The sequence below is a fragment of the Xiphophorus maculatus genome, chromosome 19 (genome assembly GCF_002775205.1).
Source record: "Xiphophorus maculatus strain JP 163 A chromosome 19, X_maculatus-5.0-male, whole genome shotgun sequence".
Lineage (NCBI taxonomy): Eukaryota > Metazoa > Chordata > Actinopteri > Cyprinodontiformes > Poeciliidae > Xiphophorus > Xiphophorus maculatus.
The window spans coordinates 11,757,278-11,771,165 of record NC_036461.1 but is presented as its reverse complement, the minus strand read 5'-3'; the positions used below and the strand labels follow the sequence as shown (position 1 = coordinate 11,771,165).

Here is a 13,888-nt window from a genome sequence, read left to right as displayed (position 1 = left end):
ATTGTCAAGCAGAAATGAATTTTCTTGTAGTCTAAAATGTACAGGGTCTCCCTGCCCCCTCACAGCTACAGGTGCTTCGATATGTTAGCAAGCTTGTAAATGTCATTCCTGATTGGAAAGGTCAAACTTTGCGTGTCTTCAATTGGAAATTGGGACGCAGCCTTAAGAGTAGAGCTGCTGCTGCTTTGCATCAAAATAAGAGTTGAGGTGATTGGAGAAACAGGATTTCTCCTGGGCTCCTCCTTTTAGTGGAACAGGCCCAGAACTTGCTAGAGGGAACAAATTTCTCTTCCAGCCAGACTGTTGAGAGAGGGATGTCAGGGTTTTTCTAATTAACTTATCACCTGGGTAAAGAAATTACCTGTTTCCTCCAAACATAAATCCAAAAAAGTTACCTTATAATAGTATATCTGATATAGTATTTGACATAAAACCTGTAAGAGAAACTTAAAAACAATAACAAAAAAACATATCTAGTTGTAAAAGTGACAAAATGGCTGATATTTACACCATCAAAAATAATCCAATTATAATTTGTCAAAATTTTCATTGACTGATGGAGAACTTTGTCATTAGACTTCAGGAATGGATTGAAATGTGTTTCCATAAAACATCCGAGGTGGAATATATTCATCAGGTACAATTTTAAAATGTGAAAATACATTTGAATTAAATCTAGTAGATCTCTGGGAAAAAATAGACAAGCTGACTTATTACTGAATATTGGATCTTGTTTTAGAAAAAACTGTTTTAAACTGTTTTACTAGAAAATAGTTGGAGCTGGACAGATTAGAATACAGCTTCTAATCATAAATGGAAATTTGCTCAATAATATAGAAAAAATTTGAAAGTCTGTAACCTGGTTAATAATTTTCACCTGCCTCTCCCAGCAACAGTTAGGAGCCCATCATTCAAAAGCTCCTTTTTTTCTACCCTATAGAAGACTGCCATGCCTGCTGTAGTGTTAGCATTTAATAAATTATTTTCACAAGCACACTGGTGACTGAGGGCTGTGACCAAACTGGTAATTCATATTACATACTGTGAAATTGAAATCACTTCTAATGAATCAAATCAACCGTTTCACACACAAAGAGAAGCCTCACATATCTTCTATATCTAGTTCCTGAAATCAAATCTCATTGTGCCTACTTGGTCACTTTCTTCTGTCCTCTACTCAGTGTGCCCGAGAACAAGGTCAATGTCATCAAGGTCATCCGCTCCATCCTGAGGGAGAATGTGAGGAGGAACATGAGGAGCGAGGGAACGCTGGAGAAGAAATGTAAGGAGCGATTGGTCCCTCTACTCAAAACGTTGCCAACCTCCGCCAAACTAGGTGAGCTGGAAGACTATTTACTCTTTTTTTTAAATTCAAAATCCCAAAATGTTTGTATCTTTTATTTTTTATTATATTTCCCTAAGATTCAAATTTTGAGAAACATTGCAAAGTTGTACCAACAACTAAAATGTATGTATTATTGATAGAATAAATTTAAACACAAAAACAAAGACTCATGCAACTTCCTTTGACTAGGAAATGAATGTTCAAAGCAATACTACATCAATTAAAATCAAAGAATTGTCAGGAGCTCAAGGGATTCTATGAAGCCTAATATATTTTATTACCCAACTCTGATCTCTAACCAAAAGGTGAAATTTGGGGAAGATTTTTTTTATCAGTTTTCAGAAACATGTTGGATGTAGTCAGACAACAGCTTTAGTGGAACACCTTATTTGGTCCGCAATCAGGCCGTGTGCCTACAGCCATAGTAGTTTCAGTTACTTAACGAGAACAATGTATTTAAGTGGGCAGAGATGTCAGACACTAAGGGGGAAAAAAGGTTTCTACTGCAAGCTCCTAGTAAAAAGAAAGCCTTAAAGAGGAAAAACAAAATAGTCCTGCTGAAGTGGACAAACGATTTAATGTCAGTCACACGTACATTTGATGATCAGATGTGGACGATGGTATGAAAGTGCAAGTCAGCATCAATTTATTTTAAAGATATTTTCTTAGAGCATCAGAAATTAAACTGAAATCTATCTTGCTTTCGTATGAGTATTCTTTCATCTTAGACATGATCACATCAATAAATTAACAGTTTTAACATTAACAAGTTGACAATCAAAATTGTAACCAATCACAAGTTACTTAAAATGTTTCTGAAATTTAAGACCTTGGTACACCACCTGGTTAGAAACATGGTTTGACTTGGCTGGCGGCCATTAGAGGTCATTCACAGAGGTCTGGACAAGAGTTCACATCTGACCAAGGTTGACCAGAACTGAAAGCTCATTTAAAAGTCATTAGTTTCAGATTATGAACTTCAAAAGAGATATTATCTTGCTTTTAAGGTCAAATTGTATATTTTATTAAATGTTTTTGTTCCGATAGAGACTGCCACTAATGACCTCCATCTACCTTTAATTTTTTTATCAGGATCCTCCAGAGCTTCCTGGTTGTGTAAGCAGCCGCTTCAGGAAGTCTCCTTCCAGGCCGGGAATCCTAAGTTAGGACCTGACTCAGACGATGGCAGCCTAAGTAGTGGAACCTACAGTTTTTCTGGCGTTCCTCCAGCTTGCACCTCTTCTGACTCTCAGGCCTCCACCGCTCCCCAGAACTGGTCTCAGGCCCAAGAGTCTGACTCACAACCTCGCTCCACCTCTGTGAAGGAGTCGGACATTTTAAGTGACGAGGATGACGATGGTTTCAGCGAGGGGGGCACGAGAAGGGACAGTGGGGACAGCAGTTCCCCAGCAAGTGCCATCGAAGCCCAGTTCCTCCATCTCAAGCTGTCGGAAGAAGCCGTGTCAAAATGCGTTCTGGCACCTTGTGTCCAACCAGAGGGAATTGGGGACACTCCTGAGATCCAACACAAGCCATTGCGAAGGCACTACAATGGAGTTAAGGGTAAAACCAACAGTCTGAAGAAAAACAAGGAGCACATGAAGAACCAGAATAGATCATTGGATAGTCAGACTGGTTCAGTGTCACCATGCGGTGTTGTGGACCTCAACACTCTGCTGGAAAGAGAGTTCAGCGTCCAAAGCCTGACATCTGTAGTGAATGAAGAGTGTTTCTTTGATCGAGCTGAAAGCTGTGCGACAGACTCTGGAAATACTATGTCTACATAGAATCCATAATGGGCAGAAAGAAAAATACTGTATCTGACCCAGAGGTAGATCATAAAGGTGAGGGGGCTGTACAAAGTCCCAGCATTACAAGTGGGGAAACCCGTGTGGCTTACAGCAGTCACTGCCAGGCAGGGTGCGAAACTGTGCCTCACTTCAGAAGTCACTAAGTCTGACACCCTGCCACAGAGGGTGAGGTGCAAATGATTTCTTGGCTGGCAGACCTGGGTTTTCCACCTGAAGTGGAGACGTGAGACAATTTCTCCCCCACTGATGACTGCAACAAATCCTCCAAGCACTGATGTCAATGTGCAAGTGTTTTGACTTTTTCAGCTTCATCTCTTTTTTTTTTTTCTCCACCAAACCATCTAAAAGACATATTACATTCCCTCCTCTCCACATCTTGGGCTGATTGGCAGGTTTGATTTGATTTCTGACCTTTTCTGTGAAAAAAAATGGGGAGAATGTCCTCGACTGTCAGTTACAGAGGATTGCTGACAGAGAGGGTGAACCAACAGTGTACACATAGTGACAGGGTATGGAGAAAGAATCAAGTTTCCTATGCATGGACTGAAATTATTCAGACAGGAGGTTTCCACATGAGTTCATATTGCCTGATGCATTTACTGTAATGTAACCAAATGCTGTAGATCACAGGAGCAAATTTAATTTAGGTGATCATAGACCTTATGAGCTGCACAGGCCAAACTCTTTGGCCCAAATCTAAAAATAACTGCAAATTGATTGACAAAACTAAGCCTTTTTGCTGTATTTTGTGCACTAAAGTACACTGTTTGCCTACATATTTGAATTATTTTTTTACCTGTACAGGTTCTGATATCATTACTGCTGTTTTTTAAGTTATTTCTTGAATTATTCTTGGTTGAGAAGCTTTTGGGTGACTGCTTGAACTTTAGGCTACAGATCTGATTGACTCTTAAATTAAAAAGATGCTAAGGTTTGCTGTTTCCTTACTTCATTTTTAAAGCAGCCATTTGGATTTGGTTGTGTCACTGAAGATTGTTATAATTCTTATGTTTATCACATTTGTAATCTCTCCTAACATTTCTGCATGCAGCATTTGTGACACTGAACAGTTATGAAATATGGCAGGAATTTGCAATAAATTTGATATTTTTGTAGCCAGTTTGCCATAGAATAAATCTACATTTTGAGGTACTATTAAAAAAAAAAGGCAAACCACTTCTCTTCTGTGCAACTTTACCTTGCCTTTTAATGCTAGTATACCAATGAATGTGAATGCTCTATTCTTATGGAAATGTTTTATAAATAAAAGCTTCATCTTGTGAATGACATCTAGAGACTAGTGTCTTCAGTTCTGCATTAACTTCCTTCTTATTGGCTGCATGGTGAAGCAGTTCAGGGACGCAAAGTGTCTCATCTCAATTTGACACGTGGTCCCTGATTGGCTGTCATGTAGGATTCCACGTCCTCCTTTAGATGGAAAAGGTATGTACTCAATAGAATGCATAATTATGACAGAAGTGGGGCACAGAAATATAAGATTGGGAGAAGCTTTATTCCTATGCATGGTTTTATATGCCAACAAGCTATTTATTCCCAGTAGTCAACCTCTTGTTTTTGCTACTTCTTAAGCATTTCAACAAGGATTGTGCTTAGTTCATAACAGTAACACTAAATACGCAAGTCTAATTCTCCAAAGCTTCTATCCTATAACCCTCAGGTTGAGGGTTCACCAACTGAGGGTTCACCAACACAACTGAATCAAACGGCCGTTTGATGGTTTTTCCATAATTTTTATTGATGTTGAACTCTAAAGGAATCTTGTTTTCTCCAGTGTGTGACAGCAGCTTGTTGGTAGTGTGAAGCCTATTTTGTGGCAGAGTACAGGACTGTGACACACAAATCAAAGCAGATATTTCCATAAAAAGGTATACTTACTCCATTAACTTTCATAGCAACTGTGCATTCTATTGGGATTTTATGTCATATGGCAAACTGGCATTATATAGCACACATCACTGTGAAGAAGATAAGTATGAAACTGAAAGCCTACTGAGATATGGTCATCCAATTAAACTTATAGGTCCAGTTAGGACAGCATATATTAGGGAAGCAACCAAAAGGTAACTAGAGGAACTGCAGAGATCCACAACATGGTTAAGAAGGTCTGCTGGCCAAATGAGAATAAATTCATTGGGTTACAAGCTTAAAAATCACATGGTAGAAAACTAACACGAGTATCATGTTGTGGGGATACTTTTCTTCAGGAGGGACTGGGAAGCTGGTCTGTGTTGATGGTGAGGTGGATGAATCTAAATACAGGGCAAGACTGGAAGATAACAGGTTAGCGGCTACAAAAGACTTGAGATGAGGGCGGAGGCTCACCTTCCAGCAGGATGGCAACACCAAAACTGCCAGCTACAAAATAATGGCTCTGATAGAAACATGCTCATCTGTAAGATTGGCCAAAAATGAAGGACTCCGGATGGTAAAGACATAACCCAAAAAGATTGACTCAGGGTAAAGAATCCAAAGGCACAAGTCAGATTCTTAATAGCAGCTACTTGTGAAACCCAGTATTTTCTTTGCTCTTCAATGTTTTGCACCATCACACAAAATCCTTTTAAAATGAATACAATCATGTGCTTGCATTTAGAAAAAGCAAGGCACAGTCTGATGCTAAATGATCTAGTTATAAACAAACCTGCTTTGCATGCAGTTCAAACAAATCTTAAATGTCTGTTTAATATTATCGAGTTAATAATAGAAATGCTGATGAGACAGAACTCCCCTATGATTACGTTGTTGATACACAATGCATGAAATTTGACATTCAAAGACCTTATAATAGCTCATAAAAATACTGCAGAGTCCAAAGAGGTGTCTGCACCACTGCACAGCCATACCTCATTAGCACATCACTACCCTGCTGCTCCTCTGCATGACATAATTTCTCACCATTAAAATCAGCCACGTTCCCTCACTTACCAAAATAAAAGCTCAGCACAGCACTGCACCACTCAGGATTTCTTTTAAGGCCAAAGAGTGAACTGTAGAATGCAGTATCTCTATCCATGTGAATTTTCCATTGCTGCAAGAGATTATCACCCATCTCTCATCAAAACGGAACGAAGTCGCTTTCTGGCAAGTCAACCCAAGCATACCATCTGTCGCACTGGCAGGGAGCAGCAGCGCCATGTTCTGCTGGTAAAAACCTGCTCTAATATTCAAAAAGGAGTATTTAAAATACTTTCATGTAACATTTGAATAATAACTACTGCTTCAAGTTTATTCACAACATTAATTTTGCTTACAAAGCATTTTAATTTGATAAAAACAAAACTGGTAATATTTTGTTGGCTCATTTACTAGTAGCTTTGACATACGTGCAAACAACGGCTTACATAATCAATAAAATATTTAATGAGAGAATGTAAAAAAAGAAAAAAGATGGTTAAAAAATATTTTACTATGAGTTCTGATCCTTATTTTGTCTGGTTTCTTATTTGAGCTGACAAATTCGCAGCAATTTCAGCAGCCCTTTAAGCTCCGTCTCCCAAGTGACGGAGCAATACACACTAGAATGAAAAAAAATTGTCCTGGATGTGGAGCTGCCATGTTCCCGTTCTCTAAATCACTCTGAAAGCACTGACATTTCTTTCAGCTCCCACAGGACAAGGTGTTAGATAGAAATGAAAAAAGAAATGGGACATAAAGAGATACTTACTCGCCAGAAGCTGCTATGGGCAACTAGCTGCTTTCTTTCCCTTTCTAAAAACGCATGGAAGGCAAGCACCGCTCGTACACCATTCATGTGTTTCGAGTGACTTATTTCTCCCAGGGTGCAAAGAGAATGTTTAAAAATGCATGTCTGTGCCAGGTGGAAATGTCAAAGCTAAGAGCAATGTGTTGTCTTTCTGTACTAACAGAGGCTATTAGTGGGCTCCTTTTGGTTTTCATGCTTGTTTTCAGCACGGTTGTGGAGCACTCTGCATCTCCTTAAACGCGTCCACTGAAGTGTGGTGATTCCTCCCCAGGTGCTTCAGTCTGAGTTCTTCTCTGAAGTCGTAGCTAAACAGGCTGGGGTCGTTGGTGCAGAGGTGAGCGTAGGCGTCCGATAAGGCCCTTATATGGGGTATGGTGAGCTCGGTGGGGCGAAGAACGGGGTCCACGTCTGCCCTCTGCATCATCTCCTGCGTCAGCTCCAAGCGGCACGCCTCTGGAAACAGCATTCTGGGGACAGTTGGCAGGAGACATGATGGTACAGATTCCCACATTCAGGTGGCTTTGATGTATTAATATTCATCCAGTTTTAATGGAATTTCAAAATTCAAATAGAAATATATTATTCCTTAGCAATTATTGCTAAAGCTGAGGAGTTAATTGAAATCACACAAATAATATGCTCATGAATGATTAATTTTCTCCCCTGCAACCAACAGTGCCTTACAAAAATATTCACCTCCCTTTAATTTGTTCATATTGTTTCATATTAAAACCACAAACTTTGAACTATTTGAATAATGAGATTGTATGTGATAGATCAATAAAGACAAAGCATAGTTTTGTAGAAGAAGGAAAATTATTAATGAAACTAAATTAATGCCCTTTGAGTGCATTCTGCAGTGATTTCTCTGATATCCCTGAATAAATTCTAGTGCTACCATCTGCCTTTAAATAGAGGAATCTGTTGACAGAACAACTATTAGTGGCGTATTCTACAAACCTGGCCAGGTAAGGATTTGAGGCAAAATTTGAACATTGATGTTAACAGATGTTTTCCATGCAATCTGACAGATTATAACATACAAACACGAATGAGCAAAACTTTCAGTCTATGTTCTAAGCTGATGGTGGCAAGGCCAAAACAACTAGCAGCTGTTCTTGAACTGAAAGGTAGCTGTGTGTATTGACTCAGGAGATCTTAATGCAAATGAACGCAACATTTATATTTATAAAAACACCTTGAAAACCTTCCACTTCATAGCAATGTACTACTTTGTGTTGGTCTAGTACATAAAATCCCAATAACATAAATTGTGACTGCAACATGGCAAAAGTTTGTAGGGTGTGAACTCTTTTGTACGGCTCTAAGAGTGAAAGAGTGTCAGTGATGAAACACTTTGACATAAAAAACCCCCCATTGATTTACATTTTTCTTTATATTAGATTCAACGCAGACAAGCTCAAGATTTTAGTATGTAGACATTCTTCTGTCTGAAAATGTTCATCTATATTCATCTTTAGTCCGTTAGAGAACATTAGCCACTTCCAGACTCTGCAGAGACTCTTAAGGTGCATCAGTGCTGAAGGCTGCCTCTGAAATTTGGTGAAGCTGCCGCCAACCTACTGCTCTTGCATAAAACAGTCTGCCTTGTCTTCCTGTGCCACCTCAGTGAGTCATAATTACCGCTCTCTCACACAGCCTGGGTTCTTTTGTTATCCAGGCCTACATACGCTTCCCCAACAACCACGGGGGCGATGGGCAGCGATTGCATGCATGTGGATGAGTGGGTTTGTTGCTACTGGTTTTTGAACAGAGTTCTGAAGTTGCTTTACTGTCAAGGGTTTGGTTACAGAAAGACTTAAAATCTGTGTTTGTCAGAGTGCTGCGTGCAAAAAAAAAGTCAATCAAAAAGCAGCCTAATTAATGATGAGATGAAGACACTGCTGTCAGAGCGCAGAATGAAAAATGTAGAGAGAGAAAGGCAGATGAGGACGAGCCAAGATTAAAAAGTAAAAACTTGAGGATAGTGGCCTTCTAGGGCCCACCAAGTTTTATAACTGTGCTCACCCAATTCCTTTATGGCAGTGCTTCCGACGGAACTGGAAAACGTTCCTGACTACTTTTTCCACCAGCTTGAAGGACTGTTGAATCTGAGGCTTGACCAGAGGGGTGAAGTGAACTACTCCCACGTCCACCTACGGACACACACACACACAAACACAGTAAGCGGAAATAACAGCAGGGGGAGGGGGATGAGCAGAGACCTTGAAAATGGATTGCAGAAAGAGTGCTGACTGAAATGTGTGTGTGGAGGCATGCGTGCTGCATGAAAGCACAGACAGGTGTGATGGGAGAGAAGAATTCAAGAGTGTGGAGAAGAATGGCGCCGAGAAAGCTTACCTGATCAATGCCTAGAGAGGCACAAAGCTGAACAAAAAGAGACAATAGGAATGATCAACTTGCTGTGCAAAAACAAAAAGAAGAGGCGGAACAAGATGACGCAGCATGGCTGGCTGCCTGGCAGGTTAGGTCCAGTTGCCACAGTAACATCTGTGAGACGAACCAAAGAAACTGAGTCTTCCTGTGTTGCTGCATCATCTGGGAATTTCTTCATAATTGTAAGCCTGATTTCCCAATTTACAGCATGCCTTCTATCCAGAGAGTGGTCATCAATGCAGAAGGAACAGATGCAGTGTACTTTGGAAAAGTATACATACCCTCTGAACTTTTCCATATTTTATCATGCCACATGTGGCATGTATTTGAGTTTGTGCATTTAGAGGTATCAGATCAAGAGAGACTGGATACCTATAAATGCACAAATTTTTCAGATTAATGCTTTTTTGCAAGAGTTTAGACGATAATGCATCACTTTCTTTCAAGGTCGTTTCAGGGTTATGCACCTTCTAATGTTACTTTTTTTATCTAAAAAAAGTCTTTAAAATTTGAAAAAGTTAAAGTTTTGGAAATACTTTTGCAAGGCACTGTACATGTCTAGTGGTGGGCCTGTCTTTTACCAACTCCTTATAGGGGAAAAATAAACTACACAAAACTATGCCCTATGTCTTCCTTTTTATTAACTGTCGATTAAATAAAAGCTTCAGGGCCAGCTGTGACACACAGACATATTTTCTTTCACTGTTTACTATACTCCCAGCGCACTGAGGTATCCAATCACCAATGAATAAGTATGCAAATAAAGTAGAACCTTCGTATCCACATTCGTTAGGGACTATAGCCACCTGTGAATTTGTATTAGTGCACATTGTGGAAACAGTCTTGGCTACAGTAGAACCTAAAATATACAGTATTCCTCATCTGTGCTTTTGGGGGTGCTGACAATTAGCAGCAAGGATCAATGGCACTCTTGGATTAGCTGATTTGCAGACATCAACTAATAGAATGTGACATAGAATTGCACTTAGGTATGTAGGCTCCCAAACTGCATTTTCTTTTTGATATTTTAGAAATAAAATCTGAATTTTCTGTGAATAATTTGCAGCTGCGCTCCACAGTGAAGTCAGTAAGTAATGTACAGTGAATTGGTGAGGATCCACTGTGATATAAAAAAAGGTTGATGATGCAGTTGACAACTTTTTACCACCCTTAAAGTGATGGTGCCGCCCCCTGAGCAGTGAGTGACATCACTCATATCAAAAGCTAACATTTAGGAGGTGGAAGTATGTCAATCGGAAGGATAACAACCAAAACAAAAATTTTTGTGCTAAAATGAATAGTAAAGACAAAAAATACAGTTATTAATATAGCAAAGCATGTAGAGTTTAAGTTGATGCTCATTTTTCATATAGCAATATAGAAAAATCTAGATTAAACTTTTTGTGTTCAACTGCTCCACTTTCACCACCACAAACATTCCAATCATGGTTTTGGAAATCTGAGTTGAACTACAGTTTAAGTACCAGAGAGAAACCCGGCTCCACTTTCATACACACCTGATCCTTCTTGTGTCAGGTTTAAGTGTACAAGACGCTATGTAGGAGGAACTATTCCAGACTAGGAAGAGCCTGTTTGTTATAACTGGGAATCTCAATTCAATATTTGTATATACAGTATATCCTTCAGATAATTTCTACACATTTCAAATTTTATACTAGTATTTGAGTTTTATGATGCCATGATCAGATCTTTTAAACTGTAAATGCATCAAAAGGTGCTTACTAACACTCTTTTTGGTCATATAAACCCACATAGCCAGAGTAGATACAACACAATAAGAATGATGCTCCACTCAACAAAGCAGAACAGTTGGTTGTGAGATTCCCCATGTTTAGTTCTAACCTTACTTCTTTGATAAAGAGTGCACTGAGGCTAATAAAGACATTTTGAGCAGCATGACTATGGGATTCCATGGAGACTCATTCACAACATTCACCCTAAAAATAACAGCAATACATCTCACAACTTTTAGATGATTTTATTTAAATGCCTTTCAAGATGCTAAAAGGGTTTTTGTAAGGCGAGATAAAAATAATTACCTCTATAAACTGTCTCAATGGATATCAAAAAGTGGGGTATTATTTTTTCATATCAAATAAAAAACTTGAGAAAAGGAAAAATTTGAGCTAAGTAGAAAGAGGGTATGCAAATGGTCCTATTACTGTAGTATGTTGCTTTAATGTTTGGGGGGAAACAAATCTGTAAATAAAATATTGTCCTGAGGACAAACCCCACCTCCAACTTAGATTTCATGGAGTTAAAATAAAAAGACGTCTAATTCTGCTCAACAGTTCTCCTGCTGTGAATGCAGGCCCTGCGGAGCTCCTCATGCACCCTTCCTGCTTATATTTCTGGATTGTGACTCACTCATTCGCAGCTGCCTGTTTGCTTTGGGCTTGGGGCTCGCGTTGATAATTAGGGGAGGAAAGCTAAAGTGGTCCAAGGGCGTGTAGAGGGTTCCTAATGAAAGTTTGAAATACCCCTCTTTCTCTTTGAACAGCAGAAGTAGCATTTGGAGAGGGACTTGTAAACTGCAGCACTATCTCTTATCAGATCTATAATCCCAGTGTATCCCAGCATTGCCTGCCTGCTGCTGAGCTTCCTGCCGCAGTGGCGTTTAATGGGCCAGCAGCAGTGGGGACCGACAGTCTCAACAGCCCTGAAGACTGTGCGCCAGAAATGAGAATGCTTTAAAGTCTTAGGTTCAGCATAAGATAACAGTACCAGGATGACAAAAAAAAGGATTTTCTAGTTATAAGTGAATGCATCTGTTAAATAAAGCTTCTGTTCTACTCCAAATGTTGATTTTTGTCATATTAAAGTCTAAATAATGACCCCAGGCTTTTCTTGCCGTGATTGATAGCCCTTTCAGATCAGTTTTATGTAAGGGCTTTGAGGCAGGGAATGTCAAGGGCATCAATGGGCCTTCGCAGCATCATTTTTATTTCCATTATGAGGATGGATTTATCCAACTGTCATATCAACAACATGTTAAGAATTTGATCAGGATTTCATACCTGGACCCACAAATTACTTTTCTCAGTCTTTCAGTTACGCAAGATCAGACCACCATCTGCAAGGAAGACGCAATAAAAAGGAATGCCTTTAATTTCACTCTCTGCTGGAATAATTAGGCCATTTATATTCCACAATTTATGATTTAAGAGAGGAGCAAAGGGAAAAAGTCGATATTGGGCCTATACAGGCAGCAGCAATTCACCCATCAGCTTGTCCAAGTCACTTTGCTGCTATGATTTATGTATGGCCTTGCTACATGGCTCGACTGGGTAGCACCACTGTAATATACCCCGCTGGCTGCCATTAATTCTTCACCGATAACCCCAACATGCAAGGGAACTCCATCTTAAATCACATGCAGTCACCTGGCCCCTCTGCAGGAGGTGTTATGGACATGCTGTTCTACTAAAAAAAAAAAAACTAATATGGTTCTGGTCAGAGGGTCATATATACTCATGATATGGCATCAATGTCATTTTAATATTGAGCTTTTAAAAATGCATTGAAAAGGAGGTGATTTTTCCTGGGTGGAAGGATTATGTAACTCAACTTCTGTAGTTATTTTAAAAACAACTGATGAGTCCACTAATCCACAGTCAAAATTAGACAGAATAGCTCATCATCTCTCATACCTCCTTATTAGGTACAGCAGCAACACAATGCATTTATGTATGTAAATATAGTGAACCTCCATAGTGAATATACCAAGCATCAGAGGCTCTGACTCTGAAAATGGAATAGTTGGCACGCTGGTCTGAGTATTTTTGAAACTGCTGATCTATTAAACCTTTCACACACTGTCATCTTAAAGGTTTCCAAAGAATGGCTTGAAATAGCTAGTGAATGGCAAATGTATTTGCAAAGTTAGCCATTGATGTCAAAGTAGAAGGGGCAAATTGGTTTGAGATAACAGAAAGTCAAAGTAGCTAAAGTACCCATTGGTTATATCTTGAAAAAGATGGGCTACCGTGGCAGGGTAACACTATTATCAGGTAAAAACAAGAAATGGGTAAAAGCTCCCACTGACTCTGCAGAAATGAAAAAAAATTATTCTCTGGTTTACTGACTTTTGATTTTATAGAAATATTCAGATGACAAGGTCAGAATTTGATATAACAGTACGAAAGCATGGACAACTCCTTGTATCAAGAGTTTAGGCTATCAGCGTTGAGTTTAGGGTATGATGAATAACCTTCATCACCCTTGGTGACCTTTCATCCTTGCGACCCAACCTCTTGATTAACTGATCAAGTAAAATTGTTTTTGGCACACTTTGGGTCACTTAGTACAACATTTATAGCCTATATTAGAATTGCTGCTGACTGTGTTCTCCATAATGTATCCATGTTTTGACTACTTCCACCAGGATACTGCAACATGTCAAAAACCTCAAATCATCTCAAATTGGTTTCTTAAACATGACAAGTTCACTGTACTCCAGTACCTAATAAATTTTGAAACAGCTACATGCAATACTTTTGGAATGCTGGGGAATTTGAGGTTTCCATAAAACCAAGGACTACTAATACTGACTAATACTGAAGAGTGGTCAAATAGTCAACAAGATTTATA

General features: G+C 39.2%; 2 protein-coding genes across 4 annotated transcripts in view; one reads left to right on the top strand and one right to left on the bottom strand.

Moving 5' to 3' along the window:
• tiam2 (T cell lymphoma invasion and metastasis 2) overlaps positions 1-4,445 on the top strand; it is a 76,975-nt gene extending 72,530 nt beyond the window's left edge. For both annotated transcript variants that reach the window (XM_014468818.2, XM_023352485.1), the window contains exons 26-27: positions 1,182-1,336; positions 2,438-4,445. In XM_014468818.2, the coding sequence (XP_014324304.1) occupies positions 1,182-1,336; positions 2,438-3,132 (850 nt within the window). In that variant the 3' untranslated portion in view covers positions 3,133-4,445. The remainder of the gene's footprint in view (positions 1-1,181; positions 1,337-2,437) is intronic.
• tfb1m (transcription factor B1, mitochondrial) overlaps positions 3,472-13,888 on the bottom strand; it is a 34,868-nt gene continuing 24,451 nt past the window's right edge. For both annotated transcript variants that reach the window (XM_023352487.1, XM_005799153.3), the window contains exons 7-8: positions 8,909-9,036; positions 3,472-7,347 (exon numbers count right to left, since the gene is read on the bottom strand). In XM_023352487.1, the coding sequence (XP_023208255.1) occupies positions 7,083-7,347; positions 8,909-9,036 (393 nt within the window). In that variant the 3' untranslated portion in view covers positions 3,472-7,082. The remainder of the gene's footprint in view (positions 7,348-8,908; positions 9,037-13,888) is intronic.